The following is a 12,570-nucleotide window of genomic DNA, read 5'->3' as shown; positions in this document are numbered from 1 at the left end:
CATATCAAACAGCATTCTACAGTCCAATCACTTATTTATAGAGGTAAGCCAAAAGACTTCAACAGGTTTTACGGTTTTAAATGTTCAGTTATTTTGAAAGAACCTCTACTACTTAGAGCTTATAAAACTGAAGTTGCTTCAATGCATCTGGCGTGCTTCTTAGTTCATGAAGAAAGGATCTGATCCTTCAAGGCATTCACGAAGACCAGCATCACTCAAAAGTGTTTTCTGAATTAGAAGTTTGAAGAATTAACTAGGGGCTTTAGTGTTCACCATAACCAAAAGAAACAAACTGAAGTATTTGAAAGGTAGAGTATGTATGAAGCTTTGCATATTGCAGGCAACTGGTAACAGCACAAGTTAAAAAACTTTCTTTTAATGTCTTTGTTTTGATAGACTAATCAGCTCTTGAAGGGCTACAGTGAAGAAAGAATGATAGGTAAGAAACAGGCAGCCACGTATTAAGACAAATGTCCTTATTATTATCAATGCCAGCCTGAGCTGGGAAAAGGCTGGTACATACCTTTCCAAATTAACCTGAACTTTTTAAAAATACAGAACAGGAAGAGTATTTAATAGTTTGGACCACCTGATAAGCAGCAAGTAACATTTGTAGAGAAATGTATTTATTTTACAAGCCCAACAGGTATTAAAATACTTAATTTGTATTACAGTACTTAAATGACATGCTTAAATTCAACTTTACAGGCACTACACTTACCTACAATACTTTTTTCTGGAGCTGGAGGCACAATGTAACCAATATGCATGTACTTTGTTGCTAATTTGCTGTGCAAGCCAAGAAAATCACTGAACCTCCTTTTAACGGAGAATTCATTTTTGTGGAACATGGAAAGTGACGTCTTAAAAAAAAAAAAAAACATTCGTTATAAATTACTGATCCATCTACTTAGCTACGATAAAGTTATCTGCAAACGTTTGTTGCACTAGTTACCTTTGTTGTTACTCTGTATGCCATATAAGCATTCATGCCATCTCCTGTAAGAAAATTAAGATACTTATCCTAGGTCAAGTTATTTTAATCCCTCCACACACTTTTTATTCCAAAATATACATTAAATAGCTTTCCATTTAGATACTTAAAAATGCCAAAAGATAACAGAATAAGAAATCATGCTAAAATCTCAGAATAGTCTTCAAGGGATAAGACAGTCTACCATCTGACTTACTAGGCTCAAGGAACTTACCAACTTTCTCTGGGTCAGATACATTGATTTCTATATCAAATAAATCTCCATTTGCTTCCTCTTCAATCTAGGAAAAAGATATGCCATATATAATCAGGTAATATGCATTCATATTATGTATGGTTACAAGGATAAGGGTATAGAGGAAGGAGGAAGTCAGTACGTTTGTATAACTAAAAAACCATTCCAGACCCACCGTCCAGTGCTAAGTAAATATAATTTCTAACATTGACTGTCACTGCAACAAAGTTCATGTGGTGGACCTGGCGGAGTTAGGTTTACGGTTGGACTCAATGATCTTAAAAGTCTTTGCCAACCTAAATGATCTATGATTCTATGATTTTAGTTTTAAGCCTTTCTGCAAAAGCTTTTAGTATGGCAGCCTTTTCACAGGACTTGTTGGCTTCAAAATTTTTAGTAAATACTTATCTTAGGGGTATGTTCATTGTATCTCCTACAATGCCAACAGATACAATGGTTCAAAAACCACTCTCGTTTGCGATGTTTCCATATGCCTCTAATGAAAGGACAGATATTCCTTTTTATTAATGGTACCTGTAGCAGAACAACTTGGGAAGGGAAAAGTAACAGAATTTTCTGATACTTGCCTGAGCTCTAATCATGCAGAATTTCATAATCTTTCACGTAATACACAGAAGACTGATAAAACCAGAGATATTAAGAAACACTGTGGAAGAAGGGACAGTGTACCAGGGCTAAAGGGGAGGAAAATCAGAATAAAATGGCATCTTGTGGTATCTGGGGAAGCAGCCGTCACTGAGTGACAGGCAAGTCTTGTTTGTAAACTCATTTAGCAGAGGCACTGTCTAGTAAGAAAACACTCCAGGATAAATGGCATTCGGCAATGCCCAGGCTTTGAATGGAATGCCAAATGTAAATAGCAATGTTAAAACCACCATTAGCCTCAGCTGTTTGTTAGCATGCAGGATAATGCTAGAAAGTGCTTCCTCCATTTCCCCATTAACAGCAGCTTTAGAAATCCAAGCTGAAACCTGTAACATGCTAGTAAGAGTTATTATACATCATAAACATTTCTGCTGTATCGAGCTCACGGCTTGCTGTAACATACACCTTTACAATATCTATTCTGAAGGAATGAAGCTTCTTACTCCTCACACTACAGATCTCCAATATAATCACCTAAGTAATGAAATCTTATGGTATTTTCATGAGTCAAATTCACACTAAACTTTATATGCAAAATAAACAGAATAGGTCTTCTTTTACATACTTCTTAGCAAAGGATGATCGTGAGTCAACATTTAGGAACTGTGATTTTAAAAGAAGAAAAAACTTCAAAAAACAAACAAGGCATTTTCATATTTTAGAAGTTTACTGTGTACCTCTTCTCTGGATCTATCAAAAATCACAGGGGCTGTTACACTTTTCGATTCCATTCTGGGAGCTACTAATGTAGTAGGTGTTACAGGAGTGATTGCAGGAGTAGGTTCTGGTGAAAGTATTGGATCCCTCTCTGGACTGTCCAGTGAAACTTCTTCTGTTGCTTCTAGATAAACATTTTGAGTTAGCAAAGAAGTTTTTGTGCAAGAGAGATGGATATGCATCACAAAGATAACACATATGCACACTAAAAAATAAAGATATACAAGTTTAATAAGATCATCTGTAAACAGCATCCATTTGTGCCAGATAATTTCTTTCAATACATAGCTAAACATTTGAGCTTGTAGTGCATAACGGGTTAAAGTAAGATTAATATTGCCCCCCCCTTTTTTTTTTTTTAATATATATACTGTTTGGTAAAGAGCCTTTTAAAGTAGTCACAAGTGATAAGTCATTTATTTCTGCATGAGTTACTGTGAAAACTAATGATTTTTTTTTTTTTACCACAAGCAGCTCTTTTTCGGCACCTGTACCAATTTTAGTTTTTGCACTCTGAACAACAGCTGATTTAGTCATATAGGCTGATAACTGAGCAGACCAAGCCATGTGTTAAATGAAATTACATAAGCATAACACGCCCAGACCCCTGCCAAAAGCCCACAACCTGTAAAATAGAAATATTAGCAGGTGAGACATTCCAACTAGTAAGACTAACTACCTTTAGCCTCTATCTATCTTCAGTCTCTTTGGGGCTTAAAACTACTCACTTGAAACTGAATACTTTCTTCAGACAGTTCATCTATCTTTAAAGAGGTGGTAAATCTCTGCTCTACAAATCCCACGGGCTTTTCTCCACTGTTTTTGACCACTGGCAAACTACACACTTCCTGGGTATAGAGAAGTTCCTGTTCTAGTTTAAACAACTAATGCTGCTGTTGTCACTAAATGTGCATTTTCAAGAATTCTAGTTCCTTAGAAGATAACATTGACCACAGAACAGTCATTTGATACCAAAATTGACTTCCCAACTGATCTCAAGTCTTGTTACAAACTAGACTTCCTGTGGCAACTACTTTGCCAAGCAGGTAAAAGGCACTAAAATAGATCCTCTCTAAGTTACACAAAGTTACCAAAAAGGTTCACAATGCAATTTGGAAAAGACCTGTCCTTGCAACTTCTGTCTGTGTGAACCACTACATTTTCAAGAGAAAATACGCCATCTTTCTTCCAAACTTTTTTAAAGCCTGGTGCATAGAACTACTCCTTACTCAACAGTTAAGAAAAGAGGAGCTTTAAAGGTCAGATCTACTTTAAAATTTGTGAGATAGTTACATTGTGTGTAAAAAAAAGTCCAATTTTTGTCCCATGGACGACTGTTTGCTTCTCCAGAACAGCCTGTAATCTACTAGCAATGTAAAAATAGAACTGGGAATAGCATCCAATGAACCGTATCATTTATTACTGCAAAAAGTAGTATTATGATCTTTCATAACCAATACATCAGAACCACTCAGCTTTATCCCTGCTGCTGCTTAGAGATACTCTGTTAGTCAATTCTGTTTCCCGTTCTTCTGTAACACTTTTTTTGCCAGTCCCTGATTTTTTTCATAAATGAACAAAACCACACTTCTCTATTTCAGGGATGAAAATTACTCTGTACCTAAAATTTGTTTAATACCAAAGCTCAAAATAAATTGAAAACCAAACTTCAAGGTCACTATGCCTTAACCTGGTTTGAAGCAGATGCTCATTCTGGCTTGAGGCTGACAAAAGTTTGCTGTCATCACTTTGTTTTGGAGTATATCAGAATTGCTGAGCTTGGAAAAGATCTCTGCAGATCATCTAGCCTAACCCCTCTGGTTCAAGCAGAGTCAGCTACAGCAGGCTGTGCTAGACCACATCCGGATGGGTTTTGAGCGTCTCCAAGGATGGAGAATCCACCTCCTCCTTGGACAACCTGTGTCAGTGCTTGACCACCCGCACCATTAAAAAAAAACAAAACAAAACAAAACAAACCCAACGTTTTTTTCTTATGTATTATCTGTATTTCCATTTGTGCCTATCGCCTCTTGTCCTGTCAGTGGGGACCACAGAGAAGTCTGGGTCCCTCTTCTCCATTCCCTCCCATCATGTATTCATACACATTGTAGGATTCCCCCCAAGCCTGCTCTTCTCCATGCTGAACAGCCCCAGCTCTCTCAGTCTCTACTCATATGTCATACACTTCAAGCCCTTAATCATCTTCATGGCCCTCCACTGGACTCACTCCAGCCTGTCAGTGTCTCTCTTATATTGGGTAGCTCAGACCTGGACTCAGCACTCCAGCCGTGGCCTCACCAGGGCTGAGCAGAGGGGAATAATCACTTCCCTCAATCTGCTGGCAATCCTCTTCCTAATTTCGAGTTACAAATTTCCATAGTATTTTCAAACTAAACTTTAAAACAAGTACCTAAAGCTTTCTTTGAAAACATTTATTTTCCTACCATTGCTTTATTCTTACTTCTAAATCTTTCTGAAGAATCCTGCTGAATCTTCCTGCCCTCAGATGCCACAGGAGGCATCTTACACCAATAAAGAACTTTATTTCAAAACCTCAAATCAGGTGGGAAGTCATGCTGAGGTAGTTGCAAAAAAAGCTTTTAGATTGGGAGAAGAACAATATTTAAACATGGAAAAGAGGTAATTCTCTCCTTTAGTGGCTAACAGCATTCAACATGTGTTATACAAATGACTATGTCACAGAAACAGAAAAAATTATATATACACATGTAACATGTCATATATGTAATATGATATAATATAAAATATTTTAAAAATTATAAAATAAAGCCATTCCACTTCAATTCTTCCTTTTTCTATCACCAGCTATATTCCAGCATGTGTGTTTGGGAAACAAACTACTAATCACCACTAAGTACTTCTCTGTACCTTCAAATTTTAGACAGGCTTATAAAACAAGCCATGAAACAATTCAAAGCACCCAGATTTCTCACTTTCATCAGCTGAAAAAACATTCCTGTTACTGTAAAATCATGACTTCATGAAAAAAGCGAGAATTCAATGTAACAAACCAGCACTGCTATCTGATGAAACAGAAGCACACTCCTTCCCAGCACACCTCTTTTTCAGACTTGTATCTACACACCCATTAATATCATGAACTGATCCAGGTTGTGTATCACATGAACTCCAACCAGGATTAGCCCCCTGCTACTGTTCAGCAGATAGCTGAAGCTACTGCTGAGCTGGTGCATTATTTCTGTAAAAGAGGAAGCAGCAGGAAAAAGCAGCTGGAAAGGCAAGGAGGTTTCTTTTCAGCAAGACCAGCAACATTAGACTTCGTCCACACCAGTATTTTTAAAGCTGTGCAACCCCATGTTGGTTGGGCATTAGCAAATTTTTAAAGGTGCTGCCTATCAGCCCTCCTTTTCTATTTTCCTGGAGGAACTTACCCAGAGAAAATAGTACCTGTTTGATTGACAGCAGCAGGTCAGTTCTTTTAGGAAGAAGAAAAGAGAATTTATGCCACCCCCCCTCCTGTTACCTCTCACCCCCAAGTTTTCATGCATCCTGAACTTTTACATAAATCTAGAAGAGTGAAATGCAAAAGATAGTGGAAGGGGGTGATGGGACAGAGCAGGACAGAGACATGGATGTTGTACTTTGTGTTTAAAACAAAAGTATTAAAAGATTCTGAAGGGAAGAAGAAGTATTAGCTTTATATAACAACAGCAGGCTCTTACGTTTTCTATTTTTTTCCCCATCAGAAAAGCAGTCTTTGAGTAGTACATAAGCTGAAGATCTATTTTGCAAGAAATAGATTGTTCTGATGAACTCTGGCATTTATGCTTCTTACTCACATTCTTTCACTTTGAGAAATCAGATTACATGGTCTAGATTAAAAAGTGTCATTGAAAATTCTTCTGTTTACTTTTTGTTGGTATTTTTTTCATGGAAAGATGAATTTGGTAGGTTTCAGAGTAGAAGCTATGGCACTTTCAGAAACATTTGCTTGATTTATTCATTTTAGATTTTTCCCTGGAAACTTCGGTATTAGGTTGTGGTTTTGTGGGCATTTTTTTGTTTGGTTTGTTTTTTAAATATTCTGTATTAATATTTGCATGAAAAATGAAATCTAGATGTCTTGCTGTCTTGGAAAGTTCTCAAAAGCACGAGCTCTTCTTGCATAAAGAGAGGCAACTGCTCTACCCCACTTTTAGGAGGAAAACATTGAGATCCAACACTCACATCAGCCATGGCAGTTATCAGCACATGTTAAGCACTCCCACCAATCTAATGCTGTAAGACTTCTACACATAAATATCTACTCTACAATCCATAAACAGTCTTTGTTATGGATCACTGTCAAGATGCTTAACTCCAAAAGAATATGAAACATCTCATCCTGCTGCAGAAGACAACTATTTATGCTTAATTAACATTCTACAGCCAACTACATCAAGTTTCTAATCAGCACTTAAGCATGGGGCTCAATCTCAGCATTAGACAGCTCTTGTTTCTTTACGTTTCACCACTAGTATTTGTCAAACATCATCTTAGAAAGTGCAAGTTTGCAATTCCTCACTAGCAGCTCACTTCAGCTAAGTTATTTTTACGGGTCACACTTCTAAATGTCAGACCTCTAACATTCTGACATGGCTTGACTGTTTAAATTGGCTGATTATCTTTGAAAGTTTACTCAGGTGATCACATAAATGTGGAAGTAAGCTGAAGTAGAAACTGTTGTCCATAACAGAGGACAAGTTATTAAAAAAAGGCTTCTCCAGGTGTAGCAACATTTCAGAGACAGATACCCTAACAGAACTGTGAGAACTACTACACCTAAGTCATAGCCCATGACCCTTACTGTTACACCAGGAGTACTAAGGATAATCTTAATGAGAACAGAAATAGTTTTAACAGAACAGTCAGCCACTAATAAGGCTGCCTTCTGACTTCAAAACTGCAGGTTCACGTGCTTTTGTGCATTTGTTTCTTGCAGAAGAGATCTAGAACTGAACAACCAGCTTCTATAAAGCAGTGAGGCATCTGCACCAATCTCTTCTGATCAGACACACCCCATGACAGCAGCCTGACAGACAACATCAGGTAGAAACTTTTGCTGTTCAGCTGGTCTTTAAGTACATGTCTTGTCTGGTCCACAGAATTAGCATCTCCTTTTCTGTATCAACTCCCAGGAAAAAAGCGTAAGACAAACCTATCAGGACCTGAAGAAAAACAAAACAAAAACCTAATAAAAACAAACATCACCCCCCTCCACCTCATCGACTTTCCCCCAGGACACAGTAACTAGATACTTGCATAAGATGATCCATTCCCAAACACCTTTCAGAGCTGAAAAAATAAAAGAACATAAAAACTAATCTTTTACCAGACTAAGGGAGAGGAAAAAATCATAATTTTCCATTTTTCTGAAAATGGTGACAGAGCACTGACATAACTTTATAGACCTGCTCATCATCTATGAGCACTACAGTGAGAAGGCACAGACAGCTATGTCATGCACAGGCAGTCCATGGCACATTTCTGCAGCTACACACAGAACTTTAGGCCAAGATTTTAGAAGACTAATTCAAAATTTAGTTCTTCACTCTACAGCAGAAGCTTATGGACAGCCAGGTTTTAAGACACAACCCAAAGCCTCATAGACACTCTTAAGACTACTGTCCTGGTTTTGGCTGTGATAGAGTTAATTTTCTTTCTAGTAGCTGGTACAGTGCTATGTTTTGGATTTAGTATGAGAAGAATGTTGCTAACACACTGATGTTTTCAGTTGTTGCTAAGTAGTGTTTAGACTAAGTCAAGTATTTTTCAGCTTCTCATGCCCAGACAGCAAGAAGGCTGGAGGGGCACAAGAAGCTGGGAGGAGACACAGCCAGGACAGCTGACCCAAACTGGCCAAAGGGATATTCCATACCATGTGATGTCACATCCAGTATATAAACTGGGGGAGTTGGCCTGGGGGATCACTGCTCGGGAACTAACTGGGCATCGGTGAGCGAGTGGTGAGCAATTCTGTTGTGCATCACTTGTTTTGTATATTCCAGTTATTTTATTATTATTATTCTTGTCATTTTATTATTGTCATTATTACCATTATTATTTTCTTCCTTTCTGTTCAACTAAACTGTTCTTATCTGAACCCATGAGTCTTACTTGTTTCTTCCCAATTCTCTCCCCCATCCCACCGGGTGGGGGCAGCGGTAGTGAGTGAGCAACTGCGTGGTGCTCAGTTACCCGCTGGGGTTAAACCACGACAACTACCTGGTTTGGAGCATTGACCATTACTGCCTCCACATGTAAAAGCTCTACAAGGTAAGATAAAGTAATTCTTTTTTGGCCAAATAATCAACACACTGACTTTTATTCTAAGGGTAAAAGTGCTTAAGTGGGTTTAGCAAGACAGTTTGCTTTTTTCCAGAACTAAGAACCACAATACTAATAAATGCAGCAGCAAAATTTACTGGTCTCCAATGACAGCTGGAAAACTCATTTTCGTTCACCTTTGAAACCCAGTTTTAATAGTTCAGCCAAAGTACTTATGAGTCACCAGAGACAAGGTAATGAATACCTAAAACATTTTATTGCACATACTATCCTGTAGCTGCCGCAGAAACACAATAGCAAAGAAGCTTTAAGCATAGTCAAATAGCCTAAAAAAATCCCAGGTTCTGAACTGCATTAAAACAATATAGGAAATCATATAATTTGTTCTCCCTTACCTCCTTTTCTATTAGGTTGCAATATTAGATGGAATAATGAAAAGGATTTATCAAGCCTACAATAGCTAGAGAAGCATACCATCATATTTTTTACAAATAAGTCTGCAAAACTAGAATTGTTTATGCCCCCAAAGCATCAGAGTCCCTCCTTTCAGGAGCCACCCATAGGATTTCCTTTACCTGGATTTTATAGGGTCTAATAATTCAGTATGAAGGAACAACATAAGTTAGAAACCTGTGGAACTTTGTTCTCTTCCTCTCCGGTTAAGCATTCCTACAAGCTGTGCCAAGATAGGTTCCTCTGGAATTTCAACATGTTGAAGAAAAAAACCCAGTCATGCTCACTTGTTAATTAAGTCCTGCTTTCATAGAAAGCCAGGCTTATGCAATCATGCTGGAAGCAAGAAAATAGGTATCTCATGTTGCCTTCTCACATTGTTTCTATTCATTGCAAATCAGTATCAGAAACTTAATCAGATGGATTAATATCATTGTCTAGCAAAACAGTCCTAAGAAAGAAAAGAATAGTTATACTTGTGAGTGCACAGCACTGGAACACAAATTAGATGTTGTTTTTGAGAACGCCTATGCTGACAGTGATACAAAGACAGAAGTTCATCACTAGGGTACAACTGTAGTACGCAAACTTCCTGCTTAGAACAGTACACCGTGAAAGATGTCATATTCTGTCTTAGGCTGCATAAATCACTCTTGTTTTTTTCCCCTCTTTGAGCATCTGTACTAACCTCTGTCTCTATATAAATTGACCTTTTAAAGACCAGTCTTGGTTGTGTTAGACATGCAGTATGTTAGATGTTTTTAGTTCAGTGCTGCATGCATTTAAGAGAATGTCTTCCATAGCAAAACTCAAACTCATTAAATCAGTTCTGTGTGTTTTCCTCGCAGCATTCATTTCAGTTGAAACAATCTGGCTGCTAACATTTGCTCCTTCTGTCTGGTTCCCCTCAATATTTACTCCAGCCACTTTTTTTCTTAATATCATCCAAATGAGAATTGGCTTTCCTAAAATATACATTCCAGATGGCTCTATGGTTATAAAAAGCTGGTTTTATATACTGAAGCTAAATAACTAAATTACTGGTACTAGAAAGTTTCATAACTAAAGCATTGCTGGTCTTTGCAAGTCATAAGATTAGGTAATATAAATACAAAAGAAGTAAGATTACCCCTCTATTCTTTATTCACTTTTTCTCTTAAAACCCTTTCAGAGAGTTAAACTAGTCAATACGTTCTAACACTGTCATGAGCAAATACAAGTTCAAATATATGCAAATACAAATTTAGTAATTTCAGAACAAAGGTAATAGGCATGTATATACGTGTATCTATACAAAATAGCCCAGAACTAAAGGCTATGAAGTTTATTTTCAAACAATTACATCAGGGAATCAACTGAGATGAGGACTGTATTCAAAGCAGACTGCCAACTGACTCACTCAATAGGTAGGAATAGGTAAAGTGTTAGTATTGAGAAGCAGCACTCAAAACTATCTTTTGACGTACAAAATATACTTCAAATATTACATCTCCTTTCTTGAATAGTTAATGCTCCTACACCTGTAATTGACAGCAACCATAACCCATGTTAAGACAGTCGAAAACCAACACCAGAGTAGTGACTGATTAATGAAGCACTAGAAATGTGTTGTCTATTGACTGATTACTTATCAGAACTTTCACACATCTTTCTCCAAAACATGCAATCTGTCAAGTATCAAAGACAGAATCATGCCCTAGTGAAATGATATGACTGGTCCCATACACCAGTTTGTTACCCTTTCATTGTAACAAAAGAGTCTCAGGAAAAAGGAAATACCCTCCAGCTTGCAATACGACCTCAATTATCTTTGTAATTGGAAAAGACTGGGACAGGTTGTGTGTGGTTAAGTAGAAAACAAGGATGCAACTTAAGTCACTTTTTACACACAGATTTGAATATTGTTAATTACATAATGACAAATACTATTATTATAGTCAGCAGAACACATTACTAACCAGCTAACACTGCCACACTGCCACTGACAGTACACACCACTGAGAAACTTGCATTTAGTAAACAAACTTAACTAATGTTACGAAGTACCACAAGAAAAAAACTGTACATCATTGTCAAACTATTTAAAAGGTTTTAACGCTCCTTCACAGAAAAGCACATTTCTTTCAGTCCAAGAGCAAAAGAGTTTATGCAGACACATTAGAAGCAAAGAGCAATTACCAGCAAAGAGGTCTTCTCTGTCATCATCTAGCATGATTTCTGCTGGCTTTGGACCATTGGAGTTTGTGCTGAGGTCTTCTGCAGGAAGACTTGCTGGCTCTGGAGATGAAGGACTTGACTGTTTAAAAAAAAAAGTGAAGTAATTAGCAGAGAACCAGCTGCCACGTGTCAGTATATGAGAATTACTGGAACAAACATTCTTTCATTGCAAAGAAACAAGGCAAGATGTACAGAAAGGAAACCCTGCCAGCTATTTCCATTTCCTACTCCTAGCGTGGTAACAATGAACAAAGGATATGAGCTAGTCAACAGCTCTTTTCATTTCTTTGTCAGAGAGAAAAAAAGTCACCCGTTTCCTCAGGTTTAAGTAACATGAAACAAAAGCTGCTACAGAAATATATAGAATAATTATATTAGTATTGCTGAATGTAATTTGATTAAGTTCCTTTTGGAAAGGCTTAGATTTAAATCTGGATTTATACATAGAAAAAAATTAATAAAGAAATCTCCAAGAGCTCTATACCAGTTTTTCAGAGATAAAATAACTCGTTAATGCCATCCAAACAATTCAAGGCAGCTTGTGGCCGTAAGAAATTTTGATAGCTTTGCAACAGGTTGAACTTGGGGATTATTGCCAGAGGGTCACGTTGTACTGTACATGGAAGCTAGGCTTGCCATAGATACAGTTCTTTTAATTCACTGAAGACTAGAACTTGCCCTGTGAAAAAGAGAAATATTTGCAGATGCTCAGGAAAATTAAAGCAATTTATAGCTTACTCACAAAATAAATAAACATCTGACTGAAGATCAGTGCTTCAGTTAGAAAATCCTTGTTGAATACAAGTATCAACTATGTTTACTGCATAGGACTAGAAAATTTGCAAGACTTACTTCTCACAACTTCATCCAAGACAGCTAGCTAAGGAGTTTTCAACAACAGCATATTTATTCATTAATGCATCCACTTTAAAAGGAGCATTTGTAAACCGTGTCACTACTTGCTTCCTAGTTTTTGCAT

General features: G+C 37.3%; 1 protein-coding gene across 4 annotated transcripts in view; it reads right to left on the bottom strand.

Annotated features, from left to right (window-relative positions):
• SNX2 (sorting nexin 2) overlaps positions 1-12,570 on the bottom strand; it is a 36,264-nt gene that overhangs the window by 14,334 nt on the left and 9,360 nt on the right. For 2 of the 4 annotated variants that reach the window (XM_030004141.1, XM_030004142.1), the window contains exons 2-7: positions 11,553-11,670; positions 9,552-9,617; positions 2,573-2,736; positions 1,209-1,275; positions 956-999; positions 722-863 (exon numbers count right to left, since the gene is read on the bottom strand). In XM_030004141.1, coding sequence (XP_029860001.1) covers positions 722-863; positions 956-999; positions 1,209-1,275; positions 2,573-2,736; positions 9,552-9,617; positions 11,553-11,670 — 601 coding nt within the window. The remainder of the gene's footprint in view (positions 1-721; positions 864-955; positions 1,000-1,208; positions 1,276-2,572; positions 2,737-9,551; positions 9,618-11,552; positions 11,671-12,570) is intronic. The other 2 variants (XM_030004143.1, XM_030004145.2) reach the window with 1 other exon arrangement.

Source organism: Aquila chrysaetos, chromosome Z (genome assembly GCF_900496995.4).
Source record: "Aquila chrysaetos chrysaetos chromosome Z, bAquChr1.4, whole genome shotgun sequence".
In the NCBI taxonomy this organism is placed as follows: domain Eukaryota; kingdom Metazoa; phylum Chordata; class Aves; order Accipitriformes; family Accipitridae; genus Aquila; species Aquila chrysaetos.
Note: the sequence above shows the minus strand (reverse complement) of the source record. Positions and strands in the feature narration are given on the sequence as shown.